The sequence below is a fragment of the Trachurus trachurus genome (genome assembly GCF_905171665.1).
Source record: "Trachurus trachurus genome assembly, chromosome: 6".
NCBI classification, from domain to species: Eukaryota; Metazoa; Chordata; class Actinopteri; order Carangiformes; family Carangidae; genus Trachurus; species Trachurus trachurus.
The window spans coordinates 26,153,474-26,170,481 of record NC_139897.1 but is presented as its reverse complement, the minus strand read 5'-3'; the positions used below and the strand labels follow the sequence as shown (position 1 = coordinate 26,170,481).

General features: G+C 40.7%; 1 protein-coding gene across 1 annotated transcript in view; it reads left to right on the top strand.

Annotated features, from left to right (window-relative positions):
* mical2b (microtubule associated monooxygenase, calponin and LIM domain containing 2b) overlaps positions 1 to 17,008 on the top strand; it is a 77,306-nt gene that overhangs the window by 46,816 nt on the left and 13,482 nt on the right. Inside the window, exons 16-27 of the mRNA XM_083974365.1 lie at positions 672 to 800; positions 1,771 to 1,962; positions 2,140 to 2,406; positions 3,134 to 3,256; positions 4,715 to 4,849; positions 5,093 to 5,233; positions 6,371 to 6,475; positions 6,645 to 6,737; positions 8,855 to 9,041; positions 9,158 to 9,231; positions 10,641 to 10,970; positions 16,098 to 16,140. Coding sequence (XP_083830491.1) covers positions 672 to 800; positions 1,771 to 1,962; positions 2,140 to 2,406; positions 3,134 to 3,256; positions 4,715 to 4,849; positions 5,093 to 5,233; positions 6,371 to 6,475; positions 6,645 to 6,737; positions 8,855 to 9,041; positions 9,158 to 9,231; positions 10,641 to 10,970; positions 16,098 to 16,140 — 1,819 coding nt within the window. The remainder of the gene's footprint in view (positions 1 to 671; positions 801 to 1,770; positions 1,963 to 2,139; positions 2,407 to 3,133; positions 3,257 to 4,714; positions 4,850 to 5,092; positions 5,234 to 6,370; positions 6,476 to 6,644; positions 6,738 to 8,854; positions 9,042 to 9,157; positions 9,232 to 10,640; positions 10,971 to 16,097; positions 16,141 to 17,008) is intronic.

The following is a 17,008-nucleotide window of genomic DNA, read 5'->3' as shown; positions in this document are numbered from 1 at the left end:
ATGTATACAAACTTATGAGCAACATTTACAACCTGTTTTTCTTTAAAGAAAAGGTTTAATAACAAAAAAAAACATGCAATACAGAGGCACACGATACATGCAAACAAAAGAATGAGGTTTAGTTTTAATAAAACAATAGACAAAGACAACGTAGACAACGACATTGTTGAGCACTAACTGAGTCATGCAAATTATTATTATTAACCTTTATTTAAACTCGGAAATATATCGAGGAGCAACCTCATTTACAATATAGCTAAGACAAAACACAAAACGTTTGAAACATACATACGGTAAGCATATCCAAAATACCAAAAAAGTAAAAGTGACAAAGATAAATTGAAATCAGAGAAGTCGAGTTAAAAACAGGAGCAGGTGGAGGTAAAATAAGATGCAGTAATGGATTTAAATTGTCCAAATGATAAAAGTGTGTTAAGTTTCAGATGGTTTTGCAGAGTGTTCCAGGTTGCAGGTGCAACAGTAAGAAAAACTGGACTTTCCTAATCCAGTGTTACCAGCACTGCATTAAAAGATGCTAAAGAGTTAATATAGGATGGTGAGAGGCCAGTTAGAGCTTTAGAAAAAAATAAAATCAATTTTCTATCAAACAAATGTTTCTATGTGTAATGTAACATCGTCTCACCGGTCTGTCTCTGTGTCCCCGGCACCAGTTGTCTTGTCACAGTGCGCTCCCTGCTGGCGAGGACGGAGAGCTGCGGGAGAACAAGGTCCGCTCCATGGCAACGCAGCTGCTCGCCAAGTTTGAGGAGAACTCCTCGACAGCGAAGACGCACAGCAAGGTGAGAGGCACTAGTGAGTCCGACGTCGGAGGTTAAGGACTCTGGACTCTGGACTCGGACATGTTTCATTCAGGGTTGTTGTGGTTTTCTGGTTCGTTCACCTGAGCTGAAGTAAACGTGTCGGGAGAAGAAAAGTAGTTTCTCTTTGTGGATCTTTAGCTTTGATGTCCGAGTCGTTTCTCAGTTTGTGGTCTGAAGTGAAGAAGGCAACTGGACTTCTCTCTGGGTTCTTGAAGACGTTTCACCGCTCGTCTGAAAAGCTTCTTTATTTTGATTTTTAGCTTTGAGTTAGAAAGTGGCTGAAAGTTTTTTGCTGCATTTACCAGCAACATTTCTATAATTATTTTTCCTCTTTCCACTGAGCAGTTTTAAAACAGAAAAGATCTTTTGGGATGAATCAAGTTATTTCAGTGTGTTCTCGGTTTATTGGTATGGAGTATTATTTATATTCAAATCGCTCTCACGTCATCGCCGACTTTGATGCATTTTTATTTAGTTTTTATTCGCTGATAAATCAAATCTCAATTTTCTTTACCACTGCTGAAAGTTTCCCTTCTTAACTGCCCTTTTCCCTTTCCTTTCCTATCCTTTCCTCTCCTCATCTCCTTTCCTTTCCTCATTTCCTTTCCTTTCTTTTCCTTTTCTCTCCTCATCTACTTTCCTTTCCTAATTTCCTTTCCTTTCCTCGTTTCCTTCTCCTTTCCTGATTCTTTTCTCTCCTCATCTCCTTTCCTTTCCTTTCTTTTCCTTTCCTTTCCTTTCCTCTCCTCATCTCCTTTCCTCTCCTCATCTCCTTTCCTTTCCTTTCCTTTCCTTTCCTTTCCTTTCCTCTCCTCATCTCCTTTCCTTTCCTTTCTTTTCCTTTCCTTTCCTCTCCTCATTTCCTTTCCTAATTTCCTTTCCTCATTTCTTTTCTTTTCTTTCCCTCATCTCCTTTCCTTTCCTTTTTCCTTTCCTTCCCTTTCCTCAGTCTGATGACGACCCATCCAGTCCTCCTCTGTCTCCCTCCACCTCCCCACTTCCTCTCTCAGATGAGGAGGATGATGATGATGATGATTATGATGACGAAGAGGAGGAGGAGGAGGAGATGGAAAACCCTCGTTTTGCTAAACCTAAATACACCCCTCCTCCTCCTCCGCCCCTGTCGCGCCCCAAGTGGCAGGTACTCGTGCTCATCAGTGTTGAGTCTTTGGCGTTTTTAAATTTTAATATTTTCACCATAAACCCGTAAACGTTGTCTTGTTTCCTCCTCGTCTCCTGCTCCTCCTGCTCCTCGTCTCCTCATCTCCTCCTCGTCTCCTCCTCGTTTCCTCCTCCTGCTCCTCGTCTCCTCCTGCAGCCGTCGGTCTACCTCCGTTTACTGGAGACGCAGCAGACCAGCGTCCTCTCTCACCTCTCTCTGAGCGCCTCCTCCTCCAGTCGCTCTCCGTCCCCCTCACACTTGAGGAGCCCGCTGGGTCCTCCTCGCTCCCCGAGCCCTAACGCTACCGAGCATCGTTACTACCCAGAATGCACCTCCCCCGACTTCACGACCAGACACTTCTGCTCTGTTTCTGCTCCGTCGAGTTTCGACCGCGAAGCCGCTGAGACGTCGCAGCAGCAGCAGGTGAATTTCACGTCGCTTCTTCTTGATATTTTTAATCCTCCCAAGTTTTTTAGTTTAGTTTAGTTTAGTATGTTTATTTCGGTCTCATAAAAACAAATACAATAGACAAATATAAAGGTATAAATACAAAACAAAACAAATCAGAACAAAAACACAACAAGCAAAACAATTTACTTTGACCGAAAAGGTGTAGGCTGAAGCATCAGCTTATTTTGCCCACCCTTCTTAAATTAACATTTTTCGTTCACTCAATTTAAAAAAAATGTTACAGAGCAACAACAAAAAGAAAAAACCCCTGCATATTCTACATACAGCAGTTTATAAGCACACTGGTATTTATCAGTTTTATATTTATTAATAATATTATTTTTAAATAACTTTTTGAATCTATTAAGTGTGTTGCACAGTTTGATTTCTAATTCTAGATTATTCCATTGATTGACTCCTGTAATTGATATACATCTTTGTTTCACATTTGTTCGTACTTTTGCTTTTGTATACACATGAGTCCCTCTTAGTTCATATCTACTGGTTCGGGTCTGAAACATCCTCTGGACACCATCTGGAAGCATATTATTATTTACTTTATACATACTATAGTTTTATAGTCCACAAGATCATCAAATTTCAAGATCTGTAGGTTTATGAATTTTTTTTTAACCTTATAAGAACTTTATTTTTTTTGTTTTTTCCTGTTCTTGGCTCCGCCCACGTGACGTCTCTGCAGAGTAAAACCCAGAAACTGACGTCTTCTAGAGAGTTTTCTAGGAAGAGTATAAAGGAGAGAGCCGTCCTCCTCTCCTCCTTGTTCTCTGGGTCCAACAAACCTTCTGCTGCTGCTGAGTCACAGGTCGTGTATCTCAACAGCATGGACTTGTTTTATATGCATGAATTATTATAATAATAATAACAATAATAATAATATAGTTGAGACTAGAGTTTGCACAGTGACCAGGCATGGATGTCGAACTCACTCCTTTCCTTTCCTCATAAGTTTATTGTGTAAAAAGAAGTCAAACTGCCTTAGAGAGATCAGTCCTTATCGGCCAAAAGTCGTGATGCAACTTTTAAAAAAAGGAGTTTCATCAACTTTTTTAACTCAGGAAATGACAACACACCTCATTTTTAAATTTTTAAATTATGTTTCGGCCCTTTTGCATTATATCATTTTTGAATTATGTATTGCACTCAAATTATGTAGCACCGTATTTAACCTGTATCTAGGTTGCTCCCTTTGCACTTGTATATTCTATTGTTTTAGACATTGTAGGATATATTTGATCATATACCTCCTCTTTGTATCCTATTTATTTTCCTTGCACATTTCCCTTTAATGCATCCTGGCAGAAGAATTTCCTTCGGGATGAATAAAGTTATATCTATCTTGTGAGAGCCCCAGTGGTGTCTGAACCTGTGATAACGATCTTGTGCAAGATGCAGAAAAGGGAGTTGCATGATCTTTCTGCCAAAACAGAACTCCTTAAATCAGGAGGGAAACATTTCGCAGCAGTGAAGATTTGGCTCCTTCACAACCAACGAGTTTGATCCGAGGCACCGTGAGACGTTGACCTTTGACTGATAAAACCAGAGTCAATAAATCAAATCCTGGGTTAATCATTTATTGATTAACATTTGAGAAACCCGGTCATGATATTTGTTTGGAGACACTGATAACTAGACTAACCCTTCCCACCTGTTGGAGCACAGTCTGTTAAAAGTGTGTTTGCAACATCAAACACTAGTAAAAGTACCGTATTGACCCAAATATAAGACGGTTCCCCTTTTTCAAGATCTGTTTTTGAAAAAATACTTTTTTAAGACAAAATCAAAGACAAATTGAATCTTTTTAAAGTTGGATTGTGTATTTGATGAGGGAAACCAAGAAATCCCATTAGCCTCCATAACGTAGCTCTGAGCAGCTCACGGCTCTGCTCCGCCGTTCTAAAAACAGCTTGCACCAACAATTAAAGGTAACAAACCTACTCCTAAAACTATAGGGATTATGGCAATGGGCTAATTTGCCAAAATGTTGAACTATTCCTTTAAAATTGGCATCATAACGGTGTGTGAGTAAGAGGAAGAAAAGCTGTGACGTTTGGGAAGAAGTCGTTTGGCGTCCCCCGTTGGTTTGCATGTATAAATATCTAGACCCCGAGTATAAGCAGCCCGTCTTTTTCAGACTTCTACTTATATTCGGGTCAATATAATATATTATAAAACAACATGGATTTAACGAGCTCGAGCTATTGTCTATTGTTTCATCCCTCTTTTCTACTCGGTCTTTAATGTCTTAACTCTTCTTCTGTAGGTCGATGTATCTACCTCCTCTCCTCCGTCTCCATCTCCTCCTCCTCCTTCAGCCTCTGTATCTAAGAGCTCCGCCTCCATCTACCCTGTGGTCCACCCTGTCCCTGACCCGACTGTCCAGCCCGGCTTCTCCTCTGTCTCCTCTCCTCCTCCTCCTTCTCCTTCTCCTCCTCCTCTCATCACCTCTGGACGCAAGGCCACGATTCACAAAGACTCCTCTCCTCCTTCGTCTCACACTGACTCTGAAAAAACAGAGAAAACATCATCTCTAAATGTCGACTTTTCCTCCAACAAAACGTCTACTTCTCCTTCTCCTTCCTCCTCCTCCTCCTCCTCCTCCTCCTCCTCCTCCTCCTCCTCCTCCTCGGCTGACTGTGAGAACAGACGCAGCAGCAGCAGCAGCTCGTCGTCTTTACTGCACCGACATGAGAGGAGACACGTGAGCTCTCTGAATAATAACGAGACTGAGCAGGTGAAGGAAACTAATGACGGGCAATTAGCTGAAAATGATCATGTGAAGGTAAAAAACAAAACAAACAGTGGCACAGCTTGGTCTTAATGACTCATTAATTTAATCACAACAGTCATTATCCAATTTTAAGCCTTAGGAATGAAACAGAAAGTGGCATCAAGCAAAGGTTTAAGCACCCCTGGTCAAAATTATGAAATGATCTCCAAAAGGCATAAACCTCTACATCCCTTTACATTTTAAACAATATATGTATTTTATTTTCATCTTTTACATTTTCAAAATGACATAAAAGGAAAAGGTTTTGCCCCCTGCATAGTTAGTACCTAATAGCCCCCTCCCTTTAGAAACTATCACAGTGTGTAAATAGTAAATATCTTGTCTGATACCTTGGTCAAAGTTATCTGAGAGCTCAAGTCTCCTGGGTTTCTCATTCTTTTGCAGGATGCTGCTTTGTTTCCCCTTTTTCACTCTAAAACTGTAGAAAACAAAAAATAATACACTGATATTGATTAAAAATATTGCAAAAGAGTGTGATTGATGTGAGTGAAGTAGGACAGTTCAGTCGTCCTACTGTGGACGTGAACACTCAAGTGTAACGTGTCGTTGCTCTACACACAAACAACATTAGTGGATTAACTCGGCGAGAAAATACAGTCATGCAAAAGTTTGGGACCAAATGTCTGTTAATGTGAACAGTTAAACAAATGGAAGATGAAATCATCTCCAAAAGGCATAAAGTTTACCATGAAACACTCTTTTGTGATATTTTTAAGCAATATCAGTGTATTATTTTAGTTTTTTACAGTTTCAGAGTGAAAAAAGGAAACGAAGCAGCAGCCTGCAAAAGACTTGAGCTCTCGGATAACTTTGACCAAGGTATCAGACAAGATATTTACTATTTACACGCTGTGATAATTTCCTAAGGGGGGGCTATTCGGTACTAACTATGCAGGTTGAAACTGTAAAAGATGAAAGAAAGAAAGAAATATATATATATATTTAAAATGTAAAGGGAATGTGTCATCTGCAACTTTCTGCCTTTTGGAGATCAGTTCATCTTCCACTTGCCCAAACTTCTGCATGATGCCACTATAATAGCCTAACGATGATAACAGGATGCTGAATGTTAACGACAGCAGTGGGGATGGTGATCGTCATGGTGATGAGTCTCGTGTTCATGTGTAGTGCAACGGGAGCTGTGCTCTCGAGAACGACGACCGGAGAATCAGTGGAAAGTCTCTCTCCCGCTCTGAGAGTTGTCCGACCGGCGCTCCCACTTACATGAAGGAGGTACCGGATAAAAACCCTCAGCTGCAACATCTGAGCCATGAATCTTCTGCCTTTTTCTTCCCCTCTTCCTCATCATAACTCTCCTCTGTTGTTTCCACTTCCTCTTCCTGTTTTTTGTTTTTTTTGTTTTCTGTGGTGTTTTTTTTTTTTTTTTTTACGTTATTTGTAGCGTACGGTTGGGAAGGTCTCGTCAGCCATAGATGCTAAAGCTCAGTTACTGGCCATCATGTATGAGACAGACCACAGGCCCAATACCACCACGGTAAGACGCATGTGGCTGCTGCAGAAACAAACTAACACAGATTTAACGTGTGTTTATCTTCTTTTTTTTATTCTTTTTTTAACTTATCCATGTTGTCCTGCAGTTTTAGTTCAACACCGCTCATGTTATTATGAAGAGGTGTCATCGTTTTAGTGTGATCGATGAGTCACTGCCGGCGTTTTCATCTGCTTTTCAGCCTCTAGTCCCGTGGTCGGCGAGGGCTCCTAAGGCTCGAGGGGTAAACTGGTTCTGCTTTTTTTTTTTTTTCTGTTTTTTTTTTTGGCTATTAGAGATTTTGCATCGGTGTGAAATAAAATCACATCACAGAGAAATTAGAGAAAGCTTCTATTAGAGAAATTAGAGAAAGCTACTATTCTGCAAAATATTGCTTAGTTTAGAGTCACGTTTAGCTGCTGCTGCTGCTGCTCGGCCTCTTATTGACGCTTATTGAACGAGCCTTAGTGTAGCTGAAGGAGACAACGATAGTGCGGCAGCTGTGTGTGGATTTTAAGTTGCATGAATTGAATTTGTGACTAACTCGAGTCACAGTTTTACTTACTGTAACTTATTTAACCTGATGTGTGAAGAGAAATGACTCACACTGACATCGTTTGGCGGAGGATTTAAGTAAAAGTGAAAAGCTTTTGTGTGAACTGTTGTGAACTTTTTTCTTAATTTACTACATTTTGCTTCAGAGTCGACTTGAGATTTGGTGTTTGTTTAATTAGTTCTACATTTAGACTCCAGGAATTGACTCAAATGAATCATTTTGACGTTTTGGGAAATTCACTAATTTGCCGTCTTGATGAGAAAACGAGTTCCTCTCTGATCTCAGCTCTGTTTGGTAAATATGAAGCTGCTGCAACAACTGGAGCTGAAGGAAAAATAAATCTGGGCTTTTAATTGATCTGTGAAACTACTCTCTTCATCTGTGTGTTGCACCACAGACATGAAGCTACATCAGCTGTATCACATTTGACCTGCTTTTAATCTGTTTTTGGTGTTGTACGTTCGTTTGATTTTGATTTTCCAGCACATTATACAACAGGTTGTTGCTGCACAGCAGGTTGTGGGTTTTTTTTGTGATCGAGGCCTTTTTTATATATTTATTTCTTTTACAATTTATAATTTAACACAAGTCCAACAAAAAAAACAACAAGAAAAAAACAGGAAACTAAACCCTCAAATTTTCGTTATAAATAGCTAAGTCTTTTTCCCAAAATGTCAAACTTCTGTTTTAAGATCTAACCTCACTCTTTCATTGTCCTGTTATATCTAAAGCCTGATTTTACAGAGTTACATTTACTGTATTTACGCAAAGCATGTGTTCATAGATTATTTCATGAAACAAGCTTAAAGGGATAGTTCAACATTTTGGCAAATTGGCCCATTGCCATAGTCATAGCAGTAGGTTCATTACCTTTAATTGTCGGTGCAAGCTATTTTTAGAGCGGTGGAGCAGAGCGGTGAGCTGCTCAGAGCTACGCTACGGAGGCTAATGGGATTTCTTGGTTTCCCTCATCAAACTCATCAAATACACAATCCAACAACTCCAAAACGCTCTGGTGGACAAGTTGTGAGCTGCACATTCACCACGCTATGAGATAATAACAGAACGTTACCAGACAGAGTTGTTTTAGAGGTAAATTCATGCAAAACCGCTGATGCGTGTTCCCGTCGGGGGCAGTTTTTCGGCAAGCAGTCTCTGTATTTACCTCTAAGACAACTCTGTCTCTGCTCCGCCGTTCTAAAAACAGCTTGCACCGACAAATAAAGGTAACAAACCTACTGCTATGACTATAGGGATTATGGCAATGGGCTCAATTTGCCAAAATGTTGAACTATACCTTTAAAGAAACATTAGCATATCATTGCTGTGGTAGAGCTTCTGACTTCTGGGTTTTAATGCTGTAGTAGTTCATTATTTTTTCTTGATGCAGCTGCTTCTAACAGTTTACCAGCATCTCACCGCTGCTGAACCATGTGACTAACGTGTTTTGTGAACTTGCAGGCGTCTCACAGAAAAACACAACAACCCTAAAAGAAAAGAAAAACTAGACAGGAGAGCGTGTGACCCTTATCTGTGTGTAACCTCGTGCTGATCTTCTCCGCTTCAGAGTGTGGTACGTAAGGACTTCTCCTCCGGACTCGGCGGCAGCGACATCTGCCACTTCTGCACCAAGCGAGTGTACGTGATGGAGAGACTGAGCGCCGAGGGCTTCTTCTTCCACCGCGAGTGTTTCCGCTGCGACGTCTGCAACTGCACGCTGCGCCTGGGAGGACACACCTTCGACTCACAGGAGGGTGCGTTTGATTCGTCGTCTACTACTACCACCACCACCACACACAAAAAAAAAACATATGAATGGCTCTCAGATAGATGAGTGTATTTATCATTTCTGTGGCTTCTTCCTTTACAGCAAAGTTTTACTGCAAGATGCACTATGCTCAGCGCCAGTCCAACACGCAGCTGGGCAGGTTCAGGAGGAGAGTGGTAAGGAACACACAGTTACACACAAGCAGCAAAAACAGCCATAACAAGTAAAATAAAAATGCATCTTTGCAAAAGCATCTTTTTTCAGAGGAGCAAGATCCACAAAATTAAATTAAAAAATCTGTGCACACAGTATAGTAACTTGATTGAATAGAAATGATAGATGTTAAAATGAATTGCCGGACTGTCTGAGATATAAAGTGTGTCCAAGCAAATTTCCATCAGTACAATAAATAGTAATGTTGTGACAGTTTGTATAAATTAAATTCAACCTTTATTCCCACACTGTACAGCCTACCCATGACATGATACATACGTTTAATGATGTTCAATAATTACACCAGTTTTCAGTGAAATTTTACGTATTCTTCTATGTTAAATATACTGTATCATTACTACACTGAGAAAAGTAATGATTAAATGTGTATCCCAATTCTGAATAGCATGTGCGTTGTATTGGATAGTATAGTATTTGTTCACAACCAAAAACTAAACCGCAACCGTCATAATCACCTCAATTTGTTGTAGTTTTAGTGTATTTCTCTTGAAAACTGTAAAAAATTACTTCACAATCAAAAGTAGCAGAAGAATAAAATTAGTATTAGTGCTACTACTTCAGCAGCTTTGTGTTTTGACCATAAGGGGCATCAAACACGCAGGCCAAAACCAGCCCACCAATGTTGAAATTATACATATTTTTTTCTCAATAAATTAAAAATGTTTTAAAAAAGTGTCATGCACTGTTAGAATAGAATAGAATAGAATAGTTATTAACTGCAAACATCTTATATTTGTACTTCTTTGCACAAAAACAAAGGGAAACATTTAGAGTTCTCGTTATTTATAGGTTATTATTAGGGGTGGGAGAAAAAATCGATTAATATAAATATTGCGATATCTTTTTTGACGATTTTTTTTTTCAAAAATCCCCCCAATTTTTTTTAAAATTTTTTTAAAATATTGTGCAATGTGCATTTGTTAGCCTTTTTTTTTTACATACAGAGAGTACAGGTTTTGAAAAGGGTTTAAGTTCACTTTATAATGGAGTATGTTAATTTATAGGCTCCTACAGTGTTTGTGTGCAGATAAATGTTAAAAATGCAGACTGAAAATCTAGAGAATCGGCAATATCGTAGAATCGCAATTTTAATCGAATCGCTAACCAAAAAATCGTAGAAGAATCGAATCGGAAGAAAAGCATATCGTCCCAGCCCTAGTTATTATGCTATTATGTTAGTTAGTTAGTTAGTTAGTTATTAGTTTGACACCTTTGACACCGCTTGTAAATAAAGGGGATGTGGCCTCCATGATTCACTGATATAATAGTGGTTTCGTAGCTTTAGACTTTAGGCTGAACTGGGACTTTTACCGGTACGTAACCTCCTCCTGTCTGTCCTTGAATCCCGCAGGAAGACCAAAGCCGCGTCGCACCCTCGTCGCTGGACGGCGGGAGCTACTCGGCGCCGGGCGGCGTCCAGATCCACCCCCCAGGTACCGTCGTTTCCTTGCTTAGGCGAGGCCTGAGCTGGCCGCGGCGCGCCAGCCGGGCCGTGTGTGTGTTGCCTCGGCGGCTGTTGGGGAGTGTGTGTGGGTCTGTGGCGGCCGTGGGCTCCCACGTCCGGAGCTACTCGCAGGACTACGTGTTCCTGTACGAGCTGCTGAGCCTGGGCGGCCCGCTGCTCTGCATGATGCACGAGGTGCTGGGACAGATCTACCGGGAGCCGCAGCCGGCACCGCTGGCACAGCTGGCCCGGCTCGCATGATAGGACGGCCCGGTTCACCTGATAGACGAATCTGTCCTCTTGTTCTGTCCCCAAACGTGGTCAATCAGGGTCCATAATAAATAATAATCTCACTCCAAGTATTAACATCTGTAATTCGCTACATTCCCAATTGTCATTTTTGCTTTTTGTGTTTTGTGAAGTCGTCAGTATTTCCTACCTAGAGCACTGGAAAAGAGAGTAACGACCCCTTGCAGCTACGTCACAATTAGAACGTGACGCGAGAGGCGACACCATGACGGACGGCAGAAAGTGCTCAGTGATAATGTACTGTGTATGGGTCCCGTCCAACAATGTGGCTCGATCACTTCACACTACAACCTCACAGCATTATCACTTATTTAAAATAGAATATCTACTCATCCGTTGCAATATATGTTAGTTTTTTTGTTATTCGCCGTAGAATATCTCAGTTTTCTGTGCTTTTTCCACTGCTAAGGAGTTAACGTCAGTCAGTGCCACACTCCCCATACAGCAGCTGCTGCTGTCTTTGCTGCTGCCATAGACTGTAAAAAGAATGGACGTAGCGTCCGTGACGTCACCCATTGGTTTGGAGGAGTCTGTTTTGTGCCGCTACTACGGGGGTTAGAACCGCGCCATGTTGGATTCTACTTGCCATATTTGGAGCGGTGCGGCCGTTGGCCGGCCGAGAGCCCGCCCACTGGCCTCGTAGCAGCGGTCGCCGGACCTGTCACTCAACGGTTCTGCGCCCTGATTGGCCAGAACTTTAACCCTAATAATAGTAAAACGGTAGAGTTTAAAAAAAAATTCACCCCCCTCAGAGTGTGTGCGGGGGTAGAAACTATCGATTGAGACCAAAAAAATAAAATGTACCAGGCTGTAAATATGTTTTTTTAAGCTGTAAAATCGGCTATTTTAACATGGGGCTCAATTGGAGTTGCTCCCTTCTGGAGCCAGCCCCCAGAGGAAGAAGAGGGGATTGCAGCTTTTTGAATGCGGAAGTGAGCTTCACTTCTCAGACCGACAACTGCCCCCTTGGCTGCTGCTAACTACAGTTAACGGACCTGGACATTAAAACCTGGTCCGACCCGTGGGTGTTGAAGACCTGACCCGACGTCTGTATAATTAGTGATCATTCTCTGATTAAACCCGGCTGACAAATAAAAGAAAACAGGAAGCAGTCTTCGTTGTAATCGCCGCGATCCGACGGCGGCAGCCAACTACGTTGTGACGGTGCTATGTTTAATACGAGCGTTAGCTGTTGTTAGCCACAGCATGTAGCTCAGCTAGTTAGCTTCAACTGTGTTTACATCGACTATACACTGTAGATAAACTAACTTATAATGGCATCGATAACGTGTCTGTATATCTTCACACTGGTCCTGTTGCTCCTGTAACCCCGCTGCCAGTGGCCAGCCCCCGGTTCTTAGCTCTAGCCCAGCAAGGAGTTGGTGCTTGGGACCAGTTTTAAGGACCAATAACCGGTTTTTAAGCGGTGGAAAAGCAAAGAACCGGTGCTAGTCAGGCTCTGGCTCCGAACCAGCACTCGAACCAGCTCAGTGGAAAAGGAGGGGAAACCCTACAACCACGGTATGTCACAAAACTATAACGCGCCCATTGAATTACATTGACGTTCACTGTTCTTTTGCCGTCCATCATGGCGTCCGCAGCTATCGCGAGTGGAACGTGACGTCACGTGCAAGGGGTCAATAACGACACGCATCGGTTCAATGGAAGCGCCTCCTGATGGCGGAATGTGGGTATTGCAAAAGCGCCCAAGAACTGACATCTCTGCATTGTTGGTGAATGAGCAAGTGTGTTATTTAATATTATAAGTATGATTTGATATGACCAAGACACCTAAAAACAAAAACACGGCCGTTTTCATCAATTTACAAGCAAGTGGGCAACACACACATACATTGAAGTGAATGAATGAGTTTTCTGGGCGCTTTTGCAATACCCATATCCTGCCACTTGGGGCGCAAAACCCCGTTACTCTCTTTTCCAGTGCTCTATTCCTACCTAAAGCTGTCGGTGCCTGTAGTTTGAGCTCTGCCTTTAGTGTTACACAGAGTTACACAGTGTTACACAGTGTTACACAGAGTTACACAGGCACTCTGACCATGTTGTGTGTATTTTTGAAGTCGCTCGTAACGGTTCGTGCCGAGGAGACACTTGAAGGGCGACGCATTGATAATAAAATGCTGCAGCCCTTGTGCACATGGGGATCAGCTCAGATTCCCTTGTACATGTTTGTCTGTGTGTTTGTTTGCTGAGTGTGGAGGAGTTCTCCTGGTGTTGCACTCACCGAGGGCTCGTTCCAGGCTGCTGCCGACACCGTGACTGTGATTCACATTCAGATTTACTTTTTTTTTTGTTACAAACTCCTGAATAGTAATAGGAAATCTACAAAAAAATGTGATATACATACAGTAAGAGTTGAACAGGATCAAGATAAATGAAAAATATTATTAATACAGTAAAAGCAGCATAAAAATAAAATATGATACGATAAGAAATATGAATAAAAAGCAGAATAGATGATCATAAATAAATATGTGTCAGACAATTTGATGTTTGATGAGAACTTCCTGTTCTGTCCTAAAGGTACAGTACCTATAAGAATAACTGTTAACCTGCAGTAACCTGGAACCGGCCCTCGTAACTTTAACCTCCTGAGTTGTGTGACTCGACTAAAAGAAAGAAAAAAAGATGTCGTATTGATCGACACGTGTTGTTGTGATGTCACACTGACTCTGCATTTTGCCTGCGGCACCTTAACTCAATACCACAGAGATGTGCAATGGAAATGCCAAAACAGTATTTTAGTTTTTTTTTTTCTTCAATATAATTTCACCAAATACTTGATTTAGTTGAAATTAGATTTTTCTTCTTTTTTTTTTTGGTACTATTTCACTTTATTATGTATTTTGTGGCACACTTTACTTTATATATTCAACGCTCATTATTTATGGATTTTATAGCCTATCACCAGGAAGAATCGAAATCTGGGAATTTATGTTTGATCATTGATTTTTTTTTTTTTTTTTTAAGTCTGGATGAAAATATTAAAAGTATTAAAAGGTGATTTAGTATTTAATCATTGATATTCTTCTAAAGTTTGGACTCTGTGACAAGTCTTTTGAGTTTTTTCTCTCTTTATTTGGTGTCACATAAAAATATTGTCTGAGTTTTGCTTCTCTTTAAGAGAGACCATGTTTAGTTGACAAAACTCAAGACCTTTTGGTTAGATTGGGTTGTAAAATTGAATAGAAATAATATAGTTTCGACTGATCTGTGCCTCTTTAATGTTTTTTTTTTTGTTTTTTTTTGTCTTTGATGAAAATCTGTACAAACCAAAATCAGCGAGGAGCTTTATCGATCAATCCTTCCAGACTGAATGTTCTCGACTCAGTGAAATTAAATCACTTTGTTTTGTAGTTTTTGTTTCCCAAAGTTTTGCTTCTTTTTTTTTTTGTTCTTTATGATCTTTTTTGTTGTTGTTGAATTATTATGTTTTGTAAATGATTCCTCATCTGATTGTTTGGTTGAATTGTGCAGAATCTGTGCTGCAGCACTGACCTAGCTGTCACTGTGGCCCCGCCCACTTTACAGTATTATATCTTATTGTGGTAACTTAAATGCATACAGTATTTTCTCTCTCCTTCCTAAGTCTTTGCACTCTGTATGTGTTTACTTCCAATTTTCCATCCTCCATTTCGCTTTTTTCCACCACATCTCATTCATTTCTCATTCTTTTTCCTGCCAAATTCATTTCCCTTCTTTTTTTTTTGTTTCACTTCATTTTGTTCAGTCTGTTTCGAGTTTCCAATGCTGCACCCTCTGATTGGCTGATTTCCTGCCAGCGGGGAAGGTGACGATTGGCTGGCTTCAGTCATAAGATCTTGACGTGTTGCTTTTTTTTTTTGCATCCGCTCGCTGGCTTCGTAGCTCCGCCCCCCCGCTACTCCCTTCCCGCCTCCATCTAACCAAGACTAACCAATCACAAACCAGCATGAAACACCGCATGAAACTAGCAGCGTTTTAACTTTTACCTAACGACATTTAGTTTTCACATTCCTCAAAAATAGAGAGAAATATTTAATAAACACATTTCTATGAAAAGACAAAAACTAAGAACATGCTAGTCTGTGTCTCAGTGCTGTTAGCCATGCTAGCAGAGCGGCTAAATATTAGTCAGTTCACCACGTTGGTCCAGAATTTGATTTCTAAATATTTTTTTGGATGAATTTGTTTTTTCTAGACATTCACTTAGTCTTTTTGTCACTTATGCTATTAATTATATAACATCTGGCACAGCTGTTGATAAATAATAAATTAATAAATTAGGGAACCCTCGGACGTTAGCAATATTTTATTAGCATAATAATGATGGTCCCAGTGGCCTTAGGCTATTTCTTGTTTAGTGTTAGTTAGCAAATGTTAGCATTGCGCCAAAATAAGATGTTGACATTACATCTGTGTTTTAGCGTGTTAGCATACAGCGTCACAGCTGCTAGCATGAAACTAAAGTCGCAGTTATGTTTTGTTTTCTTTGGTCAAATTGTTGGTCAGGCAAAGTTTTGTTTTAAATTTGGCACAGAAGAGTAAGGTGTGCCTTGTCTTGCCGACCCAGATCAAACTGATTAATTGTTATTTTTTTTGTCTTTTCATGGGATTTGCTGACAGTGAGAAATTAAATATAACGGCTCAAGGTCTAATTAATTTGGAAGTCTTCGATACCACACAGATCTGCACCTTTAGAGCCAGAAAACATAGCTATCACAATGTGCACACGTCTGAATCGTGATATATAACGGTTGATCACTTGCTGTGTGGTGTTGTTAGTTTGCCGCCCGCTACCGCCACATCGCCGAGCTAAGCTAACCCCGCTAACTCTCATGTCGTGCTGTGTTCCTCCCTAACCACCTCTAACTCAACCAAACATCCATTTGAATGCCCCTGAGTTTAATTTTTTCTCTGTGATGCACCATCATCATCACTATCACTATCATCACTATCATCACTATCATCATCAGCCGCCTCCCTTCTTCTCAGGCCCCTTTGACAGTAACCTGTGTCCACGTGTCTGTGGTCTGTCTGTGGTTCCCTCTGTTGCAGAAGGAGCTCGCCTCCCCTCCCAAGAGCCCCTCTCCAGATCTCTGTCATGCACCTCCTAGACTTCAGCAGCCCCCCCTCCTCCCCCCGCCCCGATAGCAGCTTTTATTTGCACACTGCCAGAGATTCACATTGTTGGCTGTTCTCTGTTTGTTCTGTAGTTTGTTGTTCATAAGTAATAATAATGACAGTAAGTCTCGACGCAGCCTTTGCCAGCCTTGTTATTTGTTTTCCACAGTGACAATTCCTGTAAAATTGCTTAATTTATGATATTTATAAGCTTGTAAATATATTCAAAAATAAATCGGTTTGATTACATACAAAAAATTTTGCTTCGTCGTTTGTTGCCAATTAGCTGATTTGCAATATTCTTGAGCCAGACCCCGAAGCGTAGTCGTGACTGAACATATGGCGTTCAGTTCAAGTTCATCTTTTGAATTTCACAATGTGTCTTTTAACAACAAAATTAACAACTTCCATCAAAAAAAGCCACTGCCAGAGCAAAATCTCCCCTTTTATTTTATTAGTATTTTTTATTTTTTCCTCCACCCTCTGTGCTAAGTTTGACCTAACATCACCCACACAAATCATCTTCACAATCACAGCTTTTGTTAACTCAACAAATAACACCTTCTCTCCTGTAGCTGACAAGCTTTTAGCTTTTGCAGCAGATGTAGAGGGAGGTGCACAGCAGTGGGGTTACACAGCTTCAAGTCAATCAATCAAACGGCTTAAAATGCTGCAAAAAGGAAGCAGAATCATCATTTAATATAGATGCAAAAAAAAAAAAAACCCATCGATAAATAACAGGCTTTATGCAAAATTCACTATAATCAAACACGGTGTCAATGGTTCAACCTGAACAGAATTGAAGTGAATGTCAGTTCCTCCTGTCGGCTTCCTGCTGTAGTGGG